The sequence below is a fragment of the Oryzias latipes genome, chromosome 13 (genome assembly GCF_053564925.1).
Source record: "Oryzias latipes strain Hd-rR chromosome 13, Olatipes_Hd-rR_3.1".
NCBI classification, from domain to species: Eukaryota; Metazoa; Chordata; class Actinopteri; order Beloniformes; family Adrianichthyidae; genus Oryzias; species Oryzias latipes.
This window is the reverse complement of record NC_136249.1, coordinates 28970617-28992251: the sequence shown is the minus strand read 5'-3', so window position 1 is coordinate 28992251 and position 21635 is coordinate 28970617. Positions and strand designations below refer to the sequence as shown.

General features: G+C 40.6%; 1 protein-coding gene across 3 annotated transcripts in view; it reads left to right on the top strand.

Moving 5' to 3' along the window:
* The first annotated feature begins 12216 nt into the window (after nucleotides 1-12216).
* Nucleotides 12217-21635, top strand: part of cadm2b (cell adhesion molecule 2b) — a 201747-nt gene continuing 192328 nt past the window's right edge. The window contains exon 1 of one of the 3 annotated variants that reach the window (XM_078956606.1): nucleotides 12217-12581. In XM_078956606.1, the coding sequence (XP_078812732.1) occupies nucleotides 12521-12581 (61 nt within the window). In that variant the 5' untranslated portion in view covers nucleotides 12217-12520. The remainder of the gene's footprint in view (nucleotides 12582-21635) is intronic. The other 2 variants (XM_078956605.1, XM_078956607.1) reach the window with 2 other exon arrangements.

Sequence of the window (21635 nt, the reverse complement as noted above, 5' to 3'; positions counted from 1 at the left end):
TAGCAAATCAGCCGTTTGTCTCAGGAAGCTGAGATTTCAGAGTTAGATGCCTCTTACAAATCTCCAACTTTGATAGATAGCACTATAGGGTCTACGAGAAACTTCATACCGGTGTTTTTCCTATGCAATTTTGGACTGAACAAAGATTTTTAGCATAAATTCTGTTTAGGTTATCAGCACCAAGAATTCAACTTTCATAGGCATTTATGTGCTACTGCTTCCTAAAAAAATTCAGAATGATTGAAGTTACAGGTGACATCTTAGAGAGCATTACATCCAAAAAGGTCTGAAAACGTCTTTTTAGGCAAAACTGCAAACACCTATTTTTTTGCATAACTTATCTTTCAAATATCAGCACAAAAAAATTAAAAACGGTAGGGATCTGTGTTTGCTGCCTTCCATATTTTTTTCAGACTTAAAAGTGTAACAGATGATTTATAAAAAATCCTTTTCATCCAAAAACCTGTGTTAAATCTGTCTAGACTCCAAACAAACATTTTTTTATGGTAACTTATGTTTCAACAATCGACACCAATTTTCACAGACCTAAAGCTGAACATGTCCCATAGCTCCCTGAATATTTTCATAGATATAAAATGAACTGGTCATTCTAACATCTGGCATTCTAACATCTAACATCTTACATGTCAAAGCCTCTCTCAGCCTGGCTCTGCTGAAGGAGTCGTGTTACAACCCCGCCCCCTCCTGCTGGGACCCCTGCTATGTAAATTAGCAAGCAGTGAACAGAGAGATGAGGAGTAAGAATGGTCATTACTCAGGCATGCATAATCCAAAGACAGCCAGTTAAACACTGAAAGACATATTTTTTCGGTATGTCTTTCATACATCTTTAGTATTAAAAACTCTCCAAGATGAATGTGCCTGACTCCACCTGCAGGTGGATCACAGACTTCCTGACGGACAGACAGCAGTATGTGAGGCTGGGGAAGCTCGTCTCAGATACTCGGACCACAAGCACCGGATCCCCCCAGGGCTGTGTCCTTTCACCCCTGTTACTCTCCCTGTACACAAACAGCTGCACAGCTGGTCACCTGTCTGTCAAACTCCTGAAGTTTGCTGACGACACCACACTCATCGGCCTCATCTCTGACGGAGATGAGTCGGCCTACAGGAGTGAAATAGCCAGGCTGGTGTCATAGTGCAGCGCTAACAACCTGGAGCTTAATGCTCTGAAGACAGTGGAGATGACAGTGGACTTCAGGAAGGCCCCAGCCCCCCTCCCCCCTGTCATCCTCTGTGACTCCCCGGTGACCTCTGTGGAGTCCTTCTGCTTCCTGGGAACCATCATCAGCCAGGACCTCAAGTGGGAGCAGAACATCAGCTCCATCACTAAGAAGGTCCAGCAGAGGATGTACTTCCTGAGGCAGCTGAAGAAGTTTCACCTCCCTGAAAAGATGCTGGTAGACTTCTACGATGCCATCATCGAATCCACCCTCACGTCCTCCATCACAGTCTGGTTCGCTGCGGCCACGGCCAGAGACAAGGCCAAGCTGCAACGCGTCATCCACTCAGCAGAGAAGGTGATCGGCTGCCACCTCCCGTCTCTCCAGGAGCTGGAGGCGGGCAGCCAGGATTGTAGCGGACCCATCTTATCCAGGACATAATCTCTTTCGGCCCCTCCCTTCTGGCAAGAGGCTCCGGTCCATCAGGACCAGGACCTCGCGCCACAAGAACAGCTTTTTCCCCACTGCAGTCAGCCTGCTGAACAGTACCCCAACTCCCCCAAGTGACCCCCCCGCCCACCAAAGGACTGTCGGTGACACTTACAGGCCCCACCATCCCAGCCCATCTGTGCTCCCACTTTACTTCACCTTACTCTACTGTATATAGTGTGTTGTTGTTGTTAACTTAATTTTTAACTTATTCTTAATTGCACTATGCACCAATTCAAAGAGTTGGGCGTCTCACCATGCATAAATGTTGCTCTCACGTGCACATTCCTTGTCCAATCTCACTGAAATTCAATGGACATGATGAAGCTTCCATTCTGAACCCATGGATATGACAACTTTGGACGAGCTCTATAGCGCCACCTAGTTATTGCATGGGGCACATTATGCCCTGTTTTTTCTCTGTGCTTTGTCCGATGTTCATAAAATTACAACAGGAGATACTCAGAAGGGTTTTCTCTCATCGTTTAGAGTTTCATGGGTATACACCTGACGGTGCCTGCGCAAGCCACCGCCAAACAGGAAGTGGTTAATTGCGTTGTAGTCAGATAATTAAAAATTCATAAAAAATCAGCCGTTTGTATCACGAGGCTGAGATTTCAGAATGAGATGCCTCCTTCATATCTCCAACTTAGTGTCCAGAGCCAATCACTTTTACACTTAAGGCCTACTGGTGAATGAAGCAGCAGTAATGCAGACATTTTGGAAAGTCTGGGTCAGCTTTACAGTGAGTGATGAAACCTGTTTGTCTATTGATCATAGCAGGAGCCCCGTCTGCAGTCACTGCTACCAGCTTTTCTAATGGTACCTTTTTCTGCACAAAAACTTCTTTACCGTGTAATACATTTCAACTCCTCCTATATTTGTTTGTAAGGGCAGTTCTGTCAAGAGTTCTTCTCTTGATGTAAAGAAAAACAAAAAAAACAAACAAACACACAGCTGCGCTGCACTGCTGCTGTCTAGAGATTCTTCAAACTGGATGCAAAACAACATGCGCTTTGCAAGATCCCGGTCCACCTGATCGGCCAAGTTATCAAACATAGCTGACACATGTCTAGACATTGTAGTGGAAATTAGATCACTTCTATTTTTCACATCTTTAGGTACAGTGTTAATGATTATCATCATTGCTTGATTGACAACTTTTTAATCTGAAAAGGCCTTCTGGATGAGAAAATGAGCAGGACTAAACAAAGCTTTGTTTGAATTTTTTTTTCACAATATATGCAAAAATATCAGTCCTTAAAGGAAACAGATTACAGCCCCCCCACCCCCACCCCCACCTTTCGCCGACAGGCTGCTGTCATGTTAAATGTGGCTTGCAGGTCCAGAATGCAGAAGGAAGAACGACACAAAACGGCTCGAGCAGGGCGTTGCTCATTCACTCACTCGTTCATGCTATATGCAAAAGTCTTTGTCCCTTAAGGCAACAGATTACAGTACCCCCCCCCCCCCCACACCCCCCACAGGCTGCTTTCCTATTGACATTAGCTTGAAGCTCCAGAATGGACAAGAAAGAACGACGAGAATGGCTCGAGCAGGGCGTTGCTCACGGGGCGGTCGCTCATGCCAGGCGGTCGCACGTGCTCGGGCCCGCTAAATGCTACTTGTAGCTTTAATTACTATTTATTATTTATTTATTATTTTTATTGTTATTGACTTATTTATTTGTTGTTATTATTTACTATTATTATTGACTTACTATTGAATTATTATTTATTATTATTGACTTATTGTTGGACTTTTCTTAATAATTTAAATTATATGTCAAAGTTTAATGTCTAAAACTTCTTTTTTTTTTTTTTTTTTTTTTTCTTGTCCTGTCCAACAGCTAGGCAAACAGATGAGAGCTGAGGGCCTCTTGTGTTGGACATATTTTATTTTAACAAGAGGGGTTATTCATCTTCAGACAAACCAAAGGTATGTCTGAATAAACCCCTTTTGTAATTGAGGCCAAACTTTATTAATTTCAATCATGTTTGAAAATCTTTGGTGTTGGACCGGACGGAAAAGGAAAGAGGGGAAGAAGAGAGAGGGACGTTAGAGAGAGGGGGGGGTAGGAGGGTGATAATAGGAGGGGAAGGGGGGTAAGACCATGAAGCAGCATAGAGCAGACAGGTTTACTGGTTGTTTATCGTTACGGTACGGTTCAAATGTAGTACAAAAAGGGCGGGGCCTGTTCACACACACTCAAATATTATCAACACACCTGCTAGCCGCAAAAATGTCCACATGTCAACATGCACACAAAACAGATAGTGTTCACGAACGCATACCTATGCCTTTAAACCAACTAGTGTGAAATCTTTCATTCATTCAATCATGCAAACTATTAGTGCAAAGGTGAGCTAACACCTGTGCTCAGGTGAGTGTTTATGTTCTTCTAAAATGGATGGTGGAATGTGAAAAGAAGGAGGAGGAGCGCCCAGCCACCCCCACACCCATACCCCCAGCCGGAATTCCCCCAACGCCACACGGGAACAGGCAGGGAACAACCGCCCCCCGGGCGACCAAGACCGCCACCCAGGCCAGGGCCAGCAGGACCGCCGCGAGGCCCCCAGAGCCAGAGAGCAGGGAGGCGCAGAGGGAAAGAGAGCGCCGCCCCAGCCCAGCCAGGAAAGCAGCCCCCCGCCGCGCCGGAAGAGCCCAACGCAGGGCCCCACCGGAGAAGGACGCCCACAGCCCCAGACGAGCACCCCACCACCACCCAGGAGTTCCGGGCATCCCCCCGCCCCGACCCCAGGTACGAGCCATGTCTAAAACTTCTAAATATTTAGAAATTATTTAAAAACTTCTTTGTAAAAAAATTTTTTTTTGTAAGAAGTTCTGCCCCTATGCATTTTCATTAGAGTTTGAGCTTCTCTCTCTGTCTGTCTGTCTGTCCGTCCGTCTGTCCGTCCGTCCGTCCGTTTGTCCGTCCGTCTGTCTGTCTGTCTGTCACCAAGATGGCAATCTGCCACCGTTGGCGAGGCTTCCCAGCGGGCGTGTTTCCTACTGATATAACTCATTGGTAATAACTGAGAAGTATCTCATTTTGGTGTGTTATTTTGGAGCAGGTATTATAAAGTGTTACCAAAATATTGACATGGCTGTTGATTACCAAAGCAGCTTTATGGTTCGCCCATTTTTTTCTTTGAAAAATTATGTGGTAGCCCAAAGAGACTACTTGTTATCATCTTCCTGTAGACTCATAACCAACAGGAAGGACACCAAGGAACCATTGCATTTTAATTTGGCAGGCAGTCAAGAGTGGGTGCCTCAATTCATTTAAGTGAACTCTATCGGGATGTAAAATGTCACCACTGATGCCACGTACACACCAGGCATGAGTTGGGCATTCAAGAACGCACCTTCATGAACCTGCTTTTAGCATGTGTTGTTCACAACAGACATGCAGGTAGCAGGTGCAGAGAGGGGCTTATTCTTTTTCTACTGTTTACTAGAGCATGTTGGTTACCTTTAGTTAGAGGAGGCTTGGTGCGAAATGTAGAAGTGCTGCAAATCTTTCTCCAGGCTTTTATAGCTCTTTCTCGATATCTGAAAGACATGGTGTCATATTATTTCGGCCGGGCACAAACCATAATTATTAAATTCTCCTTCATGATCACTTTTTAACTGGTTGGCACTTCCCTATTTTGAAAATACCAAATCGTCACTACCAAATCCAAGTCCCTGATTTGTCTCCACGTCCCTTTTGGGCACTGAAACCTAACTCTGATTTGGACTTTTTTCTGCTCAGGAATTTCCCATAGTGAGAGGTGGGGTAGGCTAGGGTGGATTTGCTTATAGCACCCAAGCTCAATCACCATGTATTGAGGTTCACTGCAATGACTGAGAGGTTGTATCCTTGCATCACCAAGTTGGGGAAGAGCTTGGCTAGCAGGCCGAACACCAGTACAGAGTACTTGGCTTTCTGGGAGTCTTCAGTGGGGTACTAGAAAGTCCTACGACTGGGGGCTCCATTGTTCTACATAGGAAATGACAATAACCCTTGGAAAGTGTGACTGAGAAGACCAAGGAAGTACTGAACTGGGATACCTGGTTTGCCTAAGTGCACCTAAGGGGCCCTTTTGCTGCGTATGTTGATGGAGACATGTATTTGTGGTTTTAAAACTACAAATACCATTTGTTGACAAATTTCTTTGTAGTGCAATTAAACCAATACATAAGTGTTTCATAAAATATCCAAATGAAGATTGCATTGTAGCTTGTTATTCTATTCAATTCAATTCAATTTTATTTGTATAGCCCAAAATCACAACAACAGTCGTCTCGATGGGCTCGTTATCTAGGGTTGTTATAAACTAGTAGTTTACTTTGAAAGTTATTTAATATCTTAGACTCTCCTTATCCAACTGTGTCACAGCTGCACATAACCGCATTGATTTTGGTTCACTTATGACTTCAAGCCCATTTATTACATTAGATGGGTGATGAAATTAGACAAACACATTTAGTATTTTATTGGAAAAACAGCAACCCCAACACTGTTTACATCTCCACACAACGCATTTAGGTGATCACTTCTGACTTAACCACATATATAAAGACATTTTCATATAGTGCTGACTTGCAGTGTCACTTGAATAAAGCAATAAACAGAGAGAATTGTATTTCCACTCACCATCCATTACAAATATTGCTCCTAGGGTATGAAAAAAAGCAGAGAATTTAACACTTAGCACAGTTTTCAATTTGAGATGTTACAAAGCTTGAGAGAGGAGCTGTTATTTCCCAACGGATTTCTGATGAGAGAAAAGCATATGTGTGCCTGACTCACTGGATTATGACATTTCATTAAAAAAAGAAGCCAAACAAAAACTTCAATTGTTTATCTAGCTTTTGTGTATTATAGTGTAAATTGCTTTGGGTACATTAATAATCAATCCACATCCGTATCCAGTGTTTAGTGGTTCATTGTTCATGTGAAGCATTTTGTTGATTCTGTCATTCATGTCCACCCTGGAATGGACTGCGCAGTGAAATTGCTGCGTTTTGATCAGGAAGGAGGGGTGAGAGCTATCAGTGATGAGTTAATGCATAATGAAAGTTGCCTCAGCCTTGACTCTGCCTTTGCTTTGTTTGGATTCTTTTCTTTGCACTTTGCAGGCCAGAAGTAGAATAACTCAGATATTTTTTATATGCCATAACAGGTAGTAGAGGAGTGTGCCTGGTGACCTTGTTAAATCTGGCATTGCACACAACTGGGGATTTTAAATTATACAAAGTACAGAATGGATTGCAATATAATGCCCCAGAGATAAATGCAAAGGGGAATGAGCTCCTCTGCATTAGAGATCTGTGTCAGCACCCCCTGCTTTTTTTGCTGAACCCACATGGTCAATAAATTCTCGCTGTTAAAAAGGTGCATGAGTAGAATTCTACTCACAAAGATCTAATGAAATGACGAGAATCTGACCTTCAGGACACATGGGATTGATTCTTTACCCTCATCCTCATGGTAATTGGCTTTGTATAGTTCTGCTCCGAATTATAAGTGAGTTGTAAAGAGAATGTATGTCACACAAGAGCACTCAGTCCTTCAAGGTTTACAGTTCAGAAAGGCATCAATGGCTCCACTGGGGTTAGAGATGTGCATACATGGTTCCAAGTTAAAAGGCTGAATCGCAGCATCAGCATCCCTCAGTGAAAAAGAGCCCATCTAAGTAAGAAGTTCCTCTTCGACCCGTTTTGATTAAAAGCATAATTGATCACAACATGCAAAAAAGCTCTGCCTCCATTAATTTATCCCTCCCATTCTATTTTAATAATTGGTGATCCATCTGATAGTGTGTTAAGATGAGTGTTTGTAATTATTGAATTACAATTTTATCCCATATAGATAAATCTAGAGGTGTTTTAGGACCGAACCTGTTCACAGGTGGCTTGGCCAAGTCAGCAGTGTGATTTGAAGTGGGAGTGGCATTGAAGGCCACTGTGCAAAATTGAACCAAATTCACCCAGCAGAATGTTAAACCATGTGTAAAATCCTTACGATCGGCTTAGAAAATGATCCCTGGCTGGAGCTGCTATCCACTCCCCACCTCACCTCTGTCTTTAGGGATGGTCACACTCATTTCTCTGTTCCTCCTGGGAACCTTTGAAGGAAGAGGGATGTCCAGCAGCCCATTAACCTCCCATTGCTTGTGCAGTCATTTCTGACATGCACCTAGATGCCAGATCACAACCGTTAAAAAGGCAACTGCCTTTATGAGAAACATCAGCCGCTCTTTCTCTTTGTGCTTCATGCTGTCTGTTCACTGCATTTGAAAAACCATGGAGGCCAAAGCTGCAAATGTTTTCGAGGTAAAGAGTTGATGTTTGCAGTGATGGTTATTTTATACGGTTTAGTATTTACTTCAGGTTTGTATGCCAGCTCCTGGGTCTAGTATAGGTCTTTAGAGTTGCCAAAAGACGTAAACTCTACATTGTTTTTGTAGTTTGATATGCTGAAAAACAAAACAAAGTTTGGCTTTATGCACAGGTTAACACAAGTTTCATTGGGAAATCAATCTCATGCTTGTGTTAAAAATACATGAATAAACTGTCCTTACAGCATTGTCTTCAGTTTTTTTTTAAGAGAAACTAGATTTACCCCCAAACAACCCCTTGTTTGGGTTTTTGGTTTTACCATTGGTTAAGAAACCATCGTGATAGTCTATTTCTCTCATTAACTAGACTGTAGTGTAAACAGGGTAATTTTTTTCCCCCAATATTGTAAGAACAATTCAGGAAAATGATCTTTGTATCACTTTTTCTTTTTGTTATTTTTTTTTAGTTTCGTCCGTATTTTTTGCCATTGTTAATATATTTTTTGGAAGATTGTGAGAATAAACAATAACCGTTCCTTAAGCAACATTGTCAAACTGTTTCAATTCTAAATGTGCACATTGTAGTAATGAAAGGATAACAGAAAGAAGACCTACAATTTTGGTGTGATGCTCATTTACAACCGCTGGAACCTTCATTGTCTGAGCGCAGCTCAAAAATGAAAAATCACAGTACTATAGGCTGTCACACCAGAGTTTGTCCTCTGGAATGGACCATCCCCTGAGGGAAGTAAGGTGAATCATAGCTAGGCTCAAGAACCATCTGATGGTTTAACTCCTACTTCGATCCTTACTCCTAAGTGTCAAGTGGGAGGGTAATATGTTTCCATCGGGCTCTACGTACAAAATGTTTGGCCATTGAACTCGCATTAAAAATTAAAACAAGTCAAACTTTGACAAATCAGGGACTCAGCTTGGATGTTGACGTATGGATGGCGTCCCATATAATTCAAGGAAGGGAGTTTCGACCGTTTAAAAATTGAGTATTGAATGAAGGCTTTCTGTGCCCGGTTCGAATTATGACACCAAGTCTTTCATATATCTGAATAGAGCTGTGAAAGAAAAAGCCTGTAGCTTTGACATTTCGCACCAAGCCTCTTCCAAATGTAGGTGGCGGCCATGCATCACATCTCCAGTGTGAACGTAAAATAGCAGTTTACCTGAACTCAGTCAGGTGAATCGACGTGAAAAGCAAAGAACTGGGACCTCTCTTCACTCTTCCAGTTAAAGTTAAGACAGTCAAAGGTTTTTAAAAATCCAAACTAACAATTTTCTGAATCCTGGACGTTCAGCTTCATTTTGTTCAGAGAAGTTTATGCTAATATTGAATTTAGCTGCAAACTGCTGATCAGACCAAAAACACTTTCAGGGAAATTCTTTATCACGAAAGTCTTCACATCAATAAGATTCCAAAAGACTTACAAACAGAAAAAATTCCAGGTGAGCATATTGCAGTCAAAGACAATTGGGACAAGTTTTGTTAGTTATATGCACATTCCATATGGTTAATATTGGTTTATCTCAAGAGATAAGAACCATGAGATACGATGATTAGCCAAAGGGATATCCTTGAAAAAGGAAAAATAGGACAAAAAAAATGGATAAGGTCTAGTTTAACATGGTTCTTTGTTGGGAAAGGACAATGTCCTATCAGAACAATACCCTTCAAAAGCTGTCAACAGGATTTCTGATTAAATTTCCAAAGAAAAGCTCCGGAGGCTGAAGTTTTTACAAATCTAGAAGAGTTTTAGAAGTCTTTAGTGTATTTTTTATTGTGTATAATAGCTTTGATCTTTATTAGATGAGACAATGGCTCCACCATTGTAAGTGTTTCATGAGAACCATGGAACACTTACATTTTCCTTAAAGGGATGAATAAAGTATTTATTTTATCTTGGTTATTTAAACCAAATAAAATCTGGCCATTTTAGTAATTTATTTTTTTTCTACACTTAAAGACCCACTTTGCTGTTCAAACTACCTATGACTTGTTGCATCAATGTTTTCTATATTCTGTTCTAAAACACATAACATGACTTACATTTTAAACATTCAGGATGTAAAAAAGAAAGAAAACTAGGCCCGCAAAACAAACGTGAAGACAATTGCTGGTAGGGTTAGACGATTGTGATCCTTTTTGAAAAAAAAATAGAGGGTTGTTATTTCAAATTTTATAAAATATTTAGGTTAACGTTTAGTTTAGTTTTGTTTAGCAATTTCCTACAATGTGTTAAGCGTGACATTTACCCCATGTCTTTCATCTTCAGTTTTGTTTCTTTTAACTTGTTCAGTTTGATATAATTTTGTGTTCTAATTTTACTATTCGTTCCTCATCATTTTTCTCCTAGTTTTTTTTCTTCGTTTGGTTTGTTTTAGATTTCATACTGGAGCAGTCTTTTTTTGTTTTGTTTAAATTGAGCTTCCAAAATGACTTTGTCGACATCTAGCTGTCTCTCAGAGTCTTATGTGTGGTTCCGTTTTCCTCCATCCTATTTCTAATTTTATTGCAAAGCATAAGTAAGTTTACTTGTGTTCCTCCATAGAGCCACATCTGGGATTTCATCAAAGTATCTAAACTCAGGAGTACGCTCTGTTTTGTACGTTGGCTTGTTTCTCCAGCATGTTGATGAAGCCAACTGCACCAAACCCTTCAGAGTGAAGATGTTTCTCTGCATTTAGAAGTCCCCTAAAGACACAACTTCTTTATTTCACCCTATAATTTAAGCACAACTAATCACATTCTTTTTATTTCTCTTTGGCACTTGTTCTAACACTTTATTTCCACAGCTAAGTCCTTTCATTTCCTTTATTTTTAGCAGAAAATGGAAGAACTTTCCCATTTTGCATGTTTGTATGCTTTGTTTGCTTTGCAATTCCACAGAAAATGCATTAGTACACATTTTTTTTTTTTTTTAGTTAAAGCTATTCAGAATTGTGTTCTTTTCAGTTTGCTTATTTGGAAAAAGAAATGCTACACTGTGGTTTTAAATTACAACAGAATTCTTCATTTTTATTTGGTAGAAGGATTCAAACATGCAAGACCTAAGCAAGGAAACAATTCTGAACCTTGGATGTACCGAAACCAGGGGCAGAGCTACGAGGGGCAAGGGTAGGTAGTGCCCCCCAACAATAAGCTTTGCCCCTCCAATCCCCCCCAATTTCTGTGCCAATATTGGTGTCATTATAGCAAAAATAACAATTAATTTAAAATAACATGTTTTCATTTTCCACCCTTGCAAAGTCCCCTACCCCCCTTCCTGCCCCTCCCATTTAAAATGTTTTAGCTCCTCCACTGGCCAAATTCATCAAAAAATAGGTAGTTTATAATTCAATGTTTCTATTACATGTTTTTGCTCACTGGAACTTAAAATCATAATAATCATAATTTTCTTTCATCACATGTCATGATTGTTTTCTATTGTATTGTACTTCGGTTTTCTTCTTTTTTTCTACTTTTTTCTACACATGGCACGCAGTTTTCATTCATCTTCTAAACCCGTTTTGACCCCTTCAGGGTCTTGGGGCTGCCGGAACCTATCTTGGCCACTTGTGAGACATTTTTTTTGCCACCAATGACCTCACCCTCAGCTTGTAACCCATCTACACACATGCTAAGTAAGGAGAGCCTTAAAAAGTTGGGCTGCTGTGTGTTTTTCTGTTCTATACCTTCTGAAACCAATGAATGTCCATCAGGATAAATGAATTCAGTTTTATTTTATTCTATTCTATTCCATTCCATTCGGTTCTCTATTTGGTTCAGTTAGGTTCTATTCTATTCTATTTCATTCTATTCTGTTCTCTATTCGGTTCAGTTAAGTTCTATTCTATTCTATTCCATTCAATTCTGTTCTCTAATCGGTTCAGTTAGGTTCTATTCTATTCTATTCTACGCTGTTCTGTTCTCTATTTGGTTCTGTTCTACTCTACTCTGTTCTGTTCTGTTCTGTTCTCTATTCGGTTCTATTCTATTGTGTTCTGTGAGAGAAATCCAAATGATGACTGCTTTTGCATTTTTCTGACTGTCCTGATCATAAACCAGATTAATGCTGGTTTTTATTTCTGGAATGGATGTGTAAAAGTAGGAGTGCATACCGTGTAAATGTTTACCATAGATCAGAAGTGTTGTTCGTTGTTTGCCATTGGTGAAGCGTCTTCATTAGTCAAAAAGCGTGGGCGGGACTCTTGCTCTCTGCAGCGAGTCAAAGTGAAAGGCAATAAAGGGAAGCAGTGGCTGCACTTTGCCGACGAGCATCCCCGCCGTCCTGCCTCACCACAGTGATCACAGTCCCCTTCACTGCGCACAGAAACACTGGGACTCCTTAGACAGCAGCCAGAGTTTATCAATGCAACTCCGGTCAGCCACAAACTGCGCCGTTTAGCCGGACAGGTCCATCCTGTGAGACAGAAGAGCAGAGAGAGAGAGAGAGAGAAAAAAAACAGAGTCGAAAAAAACAGAGTCGAGCCTGAGTGGAGTGTTGGCGTAACATTGTGAAGGAGAAGATGATTGTCCAGCAGCACCTGATCTTCCTCCTCTGCAGCCTGTGTCCCGGCGTTTTTAAAGGTGAGACTGGGATGCTGCTGCTGCTGCTGCTGTACAGACGGGCGTGGTGTGCGTGCGCGGTGGGGGTTGTGGTGGTCGGTGGTGTTGGCCGTGTGAAGTGTGAAAGGTGGGTTTGTCATCACTAAGTTTGACGCGGGCAAGAGTGGCTGTTCCCTTTGCGCACGCAGCTGCTCGCGTTTGCGGCCGTGTGCTGGTGGAGCAGAGTGTGCTGGAATGCGTGGAAGTTGAAATGCGCGGCGCAGCGTAACGCAGAATGCGGGTGCACAAGTTTCCTCTGTCGGGGACAACTTCGACCCCCCCTTTGTGAGATAAAAGGATGGTGCTGTGGGTGATTGCTCCTTTCATCCATCTGATTGTCTCTTGATAATGCTGGGGGGGGGGGGGGGCAGCTGGTGGCGTGCGTGTTTGCTGGGTCAGGTGTCATTTACTGCCCCCCCCCCCCCCCCCCCATCCTTTATAAAACTATTTAAATATAGCCATATCAGTGGTGGAGAGAAGTGACACAATGAGCGCATGTGTGCAGCTTTTGTCCTCAGGAGTGCGTCGTAGATCGCGTGTGCGTCTGTGCGTGGCGACATCCTGAAAGTGCCGCTGTGCATTAAACACTGTGGACTAAATCACGGCGGTCATTTAAAGTTAATTTTCTGGGCACGCAGGTTGGTAGGTTTTTGCTTGTGTGACCCCTCCGCCCACCTTCCCTTCTTTGCCTGCAGCTTGGCATCCGATGCGTCCCCATGGCAGGAGCCCGTCTCTCCGCAGACCGTCCCGCTTCTGGACATGCGTGCGCAGCCACCGCCCTGTAGGAGACCAGTGCACTTAGCGTCTGCCTGGGAGGGGGGAATGTGCATATGTGTGTCTACATATGTGTGCCCCACCACCAGATCAAAGACATTATGCCCCATCCTTTAATAATAAAAAAAATCTGTCCCACGTCCCACTGATATTTTCAGTGCTGATTTAATGTACTGTTCTGACATTGATAATGAGTGTGACCAGTAATCACAGTGATTATTTCTACAAAAGCTGCCAAGGACAATTACAATGATTTCAACTGGTTCTGCTGAGGACCCAAATCAAGGATCTTTGAAGCAGCAAAGTCCAACATCACAGAGATCTAAAGCCTCATCAGGGTCCCTGCTCTGACTCCTGAGGAAAAACATTTCTACTGTTAATGTGGACTGATCGTGAGCCTGTTTAAACCACAGTTCCCTGCAGTGTATTGATATAAAATCTTTTGAGAGTAAGTTGTAAATTCCTCTGTTTATTATTAATCTGGTTCTCCCTCGATGCTTGTTGCCTTTAGCGTTCTCACTGTAGGTTCTGGCCCACATTTCTGGCTCCGTCTCATGGAGTTTTTCAACCAAAGATGCCATCGCGTGTGCACAGCTGTGACCTCATGAGACATCCACCCACATCAGTCTCCTGCTGAGCCCCCTTAAGACATGCCCGTTTTGGGACCGGTGTGACTTTCCACACTAGTGAGTTTATGAACTACAGACTGGTTTCATGACTGCTATATGAAAGACCAATTTTACTGAGAATTGTGCTTTTTTTAACATGTTCTTGTGGCATTTTTCTCATAATTGAGGACAAATAAACAGAAATATAAGCTTAAAACTGTGTTTCTGAGTATTTGTTCCTTCAAATTGTTCTGAATCAGGAGTAGATGAAAAAATACTGATTAAAAAAGGCTTGTAGGTGTGACGTGTGACGAACATTCAATGGCAGGCTACAAGCTCCCAGCTCCGCTTCATTCCCATGAATCCACTTGTAGACAAATAGATCCATGTATGTCTTTGTTTTTCTTGTCCAAGCTGGCATCTGGCTCAGAACTGTATGCCTGAATAACTCCAATAGTGCTCGTTATTTTTGTTGGTTGGGGGTGTGAGGGGCTAAGAGCGAGAGATTGTAAACAAACGGATAATGAGAATTGGGGGCTGGGATTTCTCCACACCAACGGTCCCGCCCACAACCTAGAGGAGAATTTCTGATTACCTACTGGCGCTCTGCAGAAATATGTTCCAGAAAATGACAGTTTTTGCCTAAAAACTGCACAATCATCATTAAAAGACCACTGGGAATGCTTTTAAAATAGATGAAAAGAAGATACTATAAAAAGTAAACAGACTGTTTAGTTTTGACTTTTGTTGATCATTTAATAAAGCTAATTGGGGTCTTCTTTTTTTCTTTCATGAGCATTTTCACTATTGTTTCCCAGTTTGCCTCTAAATTCTGTTTGGGGAAATACAGAGTCCATTGTCCTTTTGACACATCTCAGAAAGTTATGGATCGGAGATCTGACCTTCTGATTGGCATTTGCAAGGTTCTGTGAACTAAATGAATTTGTATTGTCAATACAGCTGTTTTTATCAGCCCAACTCAGTGTAAGACAACTCTTTTGTTGCAGCTACAATCCCGATCCGGATGCATCAGCCTGTAGAAATACAGAACATACAGCTTATGTCTCAGAGTGTGACAACCTTTCTCCAAAAGATGATGTACGGGTTTAATATTTTATCTCCACGTCTAGATCCAGAATCTTTCTGAGTTAGAACTTTCTTGATTGGCTTCAAACTAAAATGGTTTGGATTTAAATTTATATTGTTGGGTTGAAACATTATAAGGTATGTTAATAGTAAAATTTAGCAAAGTACAATCAGACTGTACCATAGGAGTTAAGTATTTGTTTGTGTTCAAATGTAGTTTTTCCTCATCTTTCATTTACATTTATATCCTTTTTAGATTTATGGCAAATTATTTATTTTTCCTATTGAGTTCATTTTAAATGCAGCAGTCAAATGCTAAAGTTCCCAAAATGTCAAGATCTACATACTATTTTGTTGCTCTCATAGAAAAGCCTTCAGTCTATTTTGTAACTGATTTTGGTTCCTGAGCAGACAAAAAGAGAACAGGGTTTCATACAGTTTTATCTTTTCCAAGAGGTCTGTCAAGACAATACCCACTTCAAAGCCTCCCTAAAATATTGATGGGATGAGGCTAAGGTATAGACTTATTAGACTTATGAAGTGTCTGGCTTGGTGCTCTAGAAGCCTGAAATGTAGAGCTTTGCTGAAATGTGAGATCTCAAGCTCTGAATGGAACAGACAGTATAGGTAACCAGAGAGAACACAGAGGTGGAGAATTCAGTAATTCTTTGTGGTGCCCTCTGCAAGCCTCATCCATCCATCCATCCATCCATCCATCCATCCATCCATCCATCCATCCATCCATCCATCCATCCATCCATCCATCCATCCATCCATCCATCCATCCATCCATCCATCCATCCATCCATCCATAAATAAAACCTACTGAACCCAGCTATTGTTGGGCGATGTTGGGGTGTATCCAAAAACGATGCTGCTTTAAAAAAAAGTATGCACGTTTTGTTTCAAAACAGGGCTGTCATGCATAAATCCTGCTGGTGTCGGTCGTGTAATTAAGTAGTGAGCATAAAAACACGCACTTGTGTGCTTTAATTTTCTTTGCACACACGATGTCAATTGGCATTTAAATTAGTCGATTGATGAGGTTTATAAGATGGAACTGTTGGAGTAGAGCAATCCCGCCCCCTTTCCCGTCACCCATATCTGTTTAAACTCTCTCCTGATAGCTTACAGCCCCCTCACACCCCCAACCTAACATTATCTGTGCAATAAAAATGGCGAGCAATATTCGAGCCATCCTGCCAAATGCCACCTCAGACAACGAAAATAAAGACGTCTACATCAGAATGGAGCAGAGCAGGGAGTTTGTGGCCCATCCAGCATATTTTCGACCTAACAAATAATGTTCTCCAAGCTGCATCTTTTTGTCTGCCTCAAATAAATGTCATTTTAAGCTTAATTTTCCTTATACATGTCCTCTATCATCAGAAAAATGCCACATGAACATGTAGAAAACACCAAAAACATGATTTTAATCAGAGTGGGTCTTTATTTAGAATAGAGATCCTTTTGTTTAAAAACCGGGTTCCTGTAGAAGAAAATTATTATACAACAGTTCAATCAATCAGACTGACGATGATAAACAAAATAAATCATAGTGTTTAAAATAATTTTGCTGGAACATTTAAGTAGAGTACAGAGATAAATAACATGGAGAGTTGCCGTAACAGCGGTAGAAAATTGAAACCACACCTGAAAATGTTGCATTTTGTTTGACTTTGTCCTCTCATGGCTTTTTCAAGTTGTCCATCTGTTGGCCATTGTCAACGCTGGATGTCTGATGTCTTTTACTGTTTCATTTTAATGCAAATGAAGTTACATAAGAAGTCTGGCTCTGCATTAACACCTGCTGATATAAAAGTGTCACAACAATATCCACATTAGATGATGCCCTCACTTACTAAAGAAAAAAACTGCCAATGCACCATTGTTCAAATTAAAATGGTTTGAATTATTAACATGCTTCAGGGAGAAAATCTGATGCAAAGAGATGGAGATGGACTAATCAAAAATGCAACTGGTAGATAAGAGTATAACATTTTAACTCAAGAAAATGAGTTAAAATATTAGGTTAAAAAAGGCAGTAGTTAAAAAGCTAGCAGAAATAAAAATGAAATTTAAAGTTTATGTATACTTTTTTTTTGTTTCAGCAGTCAATCTGCTGACACCCAAAGGTTTATCATGATAGAGAAGGCTGATGTTAAAAAGTGTCTATGTAAGGAAGATACCTCTCAGATACTTTGATTTTTCTACAGTTCTTCTGCTGTGAAAAAATGATGAATATGGTCTTTTTTTTCTGGCAGTAAAACAAACAAAAAGGTACCTTTTAATGCCTTTGTCACATGCACTTGTATGTGTGCTCTTGGAAGGGCCCTTGGAAGGTCATAGACAGGTCCGACTGCATTTTAAAGGTCTTAGAGTTCCCTTGTGGCTTGTACGGTCAACTTAAGGGACGTCCTGGGCGTGGTAAGAGTTTCATAAAGCTTTTGTAAAGCTATGTTCACACAACAATCGTGTGTTCCAGCTGCCACTTCCAATAAAGAGTTTATGTAATAACACGTACATGCCCGTTTCTGCGATCAACACTCTCGTGTTCACGTGTAGCTACGCACATTTCTACTATTGTTTTCAGGCTCTAGATACAAAAAGGTGGTTAAAAGTTAAACCTGTTGAACTTTGATCTATCAGCGACTCAGATTTGGCAGTGACACGTGGATGGCGTCCTCTTTAATTGACGGAAGTGCCGCCCTTTTGAAAATTGATTATGGAGAAGAAAATGATTAATTGTGCTTTTGTTCCCAGCTGGAATCATATGACACCAAGTCAGTCATGTATCGGAATAGAGCTGTGAATAAAACAGCCAGGAGCAAGATTTGCACAGCTTTGTAATTTTTGCACCAAGCTTCTTTCACCTGAGTCTCACTTACTTCATCCTTACTTACCCTACATGTTGTATATGTGTTTGCTACGACCTGTCGGCGTTAGCATGCCTGTAGAAAAGAGGTGCAGGAACATATATATGCTCTACAAGTGCACTGTTTTGCTCATATCCACCCGTAAGGGCAGTTGTGGCCAAGACATAAGGTAAAACCACTGGCTTTGAATATGAAAGTATTAGAACATTAACACATTGTAATATCTGTATAAGCAGTATGTAGCTTCTTATAAGAAAAGGTATCCATAGGTCCATGGATGATTAATGAGACAAGAGGTGAGAACAAACTAATCCTCACAGACTTATTATTCTCTAAACTTTAATTCTGTTGTTTTTTTTTCTGAGAGGTTAGATACCTATCACATTTTTAAACCACAGGTGGTATGTGGAAAAGGGGAATAAAGTTAGTGGCAAAATCATAAAATCATGTGTATTTGACTGTGGCTTAACTTGTCACCAGTTTCCTGGGAAGTAATGAGCACGGTTTTAGATATCTTGCTCCCTAAAAGGCAATAGGAAGAGAGTAAGGGGAAAAACATAACCTCTTCAGCAGAGGTAATGAAAACAGTATCTCTGATGTGCTCAAGGCCTAATCGACAGTTAAATTGCAGACTGCTGCATCGCACACTGCAGTGATTCTGGAGTCAAGACTTCAGCTTCAGCATCTCTGCTCATGCACCATATTGCTGTGAGTCATTCCACATACACTCATCCTCCTTTGAAAAAAAAAAAAGGAGAAGAAGAAAACAACACTATTTTTGCCTATATGCTGGACTCTAAATTAGATCTGTAGCCAATAAAGTGCAGGGCTGCCCAAATGTTTAAAAGCCTGTGTGGCAGGATGTATTTCTGCGCTTCCTCCAGTTAAACTAACCTGCTGTGCTGTGCTCTGCGTGAGGTGCCGTTGCCCCCACATGCGCTTTGGTGGGAACTCGTGTCACTCTGTGAGGTGTTGGTGTATCATTACACCATCACAACATATTTCACCAAAGGCAGATAATGAAGACACAAGACAGACTTGTCAGAGACAGTTATCAGGTAAGATGGCAGGCAGACGGGGCTAGTAATGCTAATTAGCCACGTGCTGCAGCTATACTTGGGCTGGCTGTACCACAGGATGCATGTTTTATGATCCGCACACTTCTTTGTTGGCCACACTCCCTGGTTTGGTGTGATATTCCTTCTTCTCAAGTGTTTCATCACTTTCCTTCTTGCTAAGCCGAAAAAAAAAAAAAAAAACTCTCACACCACCAGGGGAACTTTCTCTTTGTTTGAGCATGGAGCCTTTCATCTTGTCTTATCTCGTCAGGCATTTTGGCGAATGCAGCCTACAGGTGGTGTGTGTTTGACCATGATTTGTGGGGGCAATAATGATGGAAAAATGCTAGGTAAATGAGAGCGGATCTGTTTTGGAGGCATTCCATTAGCTATGGTGTGTAACACATACATCAAAACTGGTGATAAAGAGACAAAAAAGAAATAAATCCCTAAAATTAGGGAGAGAAAGTAATCCTGCAGTTTAAAATGCTGAACTATGCTTACTGGTCACTTTAATAGGAACTATGGTACAATCTAATCTGATTTAATGTTCTAGCTCAGCTATAAATTCTCATTTGACCAGGTTTTAATTTGCAATCTTCCAAGTTTTATGTCACTACTTGATGTGGAAGGAAAGTGCACTCATGAACACCTTTATGCATGAACAATACACTAACCCCATGCTCTTCATTCTTACTGTTGTACTCCAACAAATGTAGGAGTATGTTGCTTCAATGGAAGTTGCTAGACATGATAAATATTTTGATTTGTGTAAAAAACTGTCCCATTCCAAGTTCCTTGGAAGTCCCTGGACATTTATTTTATTCTTTACATGTCAAACACAGAAATAATACGTTTTAAACAGAGATACATGAAAGCTGTGACCACCTGACCCGATGGCTATCAATAGAAGTGATTTAGAGCTGGTTTAAGGCCATTAGGATGTCATCTGAGAAGTATATGAGATCATCAATCCATATCCTTTTAAAAGATGAATGAATAGTTGGGACACACTGGCCTGACACTTGTTGGGGGTGTAACTCTTGTATAACAAAGAACTGTCTTTGAGCTGTACGACCAAAGACTACAACCCCATTTATAAACCTTAATCACAGAAAATAAAACATGTATTCTTTATTTTTGTTGTTATGTAGGACAAATAACTTTGGCATAAATGAGGACTAATTTGCTTTGCAAGCAACCACCCAGTGGTTAAATAAAAACCTGCAACTTGCTCCAGTTAGCCTATTTTTTAATAGTTCCTGTCCAGAGGATTTAAAACATCCTTGTCAATTCCGTATCAAAACCTTTGGTTTTTTTAAAACTTTTTTTATAAAAACGTTTTATCTACTGCTTTACTAATAGTAAAAATATGTCACAACAAATGACGTTCTTTACATTACCTAACCCTTCAACACCAAACATGTAGCTCCAGTGTTGACATCCTATTTTCTACCGTAACTCTTCAACTGTTTATGCAATTAATTGACGTTACCGTATTTTCCGGACTATAAGTCGCACCGGAGTATAAGTCGCACCAGCCCAAAAATGCATTATAAAGTAGAAAAAAACGCATACAAGTCGCACTGGACTATAAGTCGCATTTTAACTTTCACAACCTTAAATGACACAATCATAGCAGACTGTTTATCTAATAATTTCACAGTAATTTTTTCTCAAACTTATTTATTTATTCTTTTCATGAAGCATCATTGGCCAACTAATACTCTGTTTTCATCCTGTATTTGTAGAAACAGTTGTCATTTTTATTGCATTTCTGAATCTATGAAATCATTGGAAAATAGATTATGTTGTTAGCCTTCAAGATCTTACTGTAAAAAAAGTTTGCTGATTCTCTGAGTCACTTAACATACTCTTAACACTTAACATACCTCATACATCAAATTGACCCAGGAACATCATCTCTGTTCCTCACAAATGAACATAACAGGAGGGTTAACAATGTATTTATTTCAATTTATTTCTAATATAAGTCGCTGCGGAGTATAAGTCGCACCCCTTGCCAAACTATGAAAAAAAGGGCGACTTATAGTCCGGAAAATACGGTAATTGTTAATAAACGATATGTCAAAGAGCGTGTTATTAAGCTGTCGTCTTTCGTTCTTTAAAAAAAAGAAGAAAAGTAGTGAACATGTTGTCCGAATTGCTTTTAAAATCCAGGGCACTTGATAGTCCTGCACTATATAGTATTTTAGTACTTAGGAATTGGGGTGGGAATTTGGACATAGCCAAAATGTATTTTTTTGTGTTAAGAACAACGTTGGGAGTTAGCATTTTGTTTTTTGCCGGATTGATTTTTTTAACGTGTTTTTTACGTTTACATGCATTGTGAATACGGTAATCGGGTGCGACCTCTAGTGCAGAAAATGCTCAATTGCTGATAAAGTTAATGCTGCAGCATCATATAAACAGAGACTTTGTTATTACTTTATGAAAACATTATGGTAGCTTTAAGATCTTTTATGGGATGCAAATTTGACAAACTGCCTTCACTCCTCACTTTTCCCTTTGAGAGTTCTTTGGAGAGGCAGCTGGTACACCACTTCTTTTCGTTTCTGGTGGAAACGTTTTTCTTTTGTTTAAAATCATGATTCATTGAAAATCCCTCTAAAC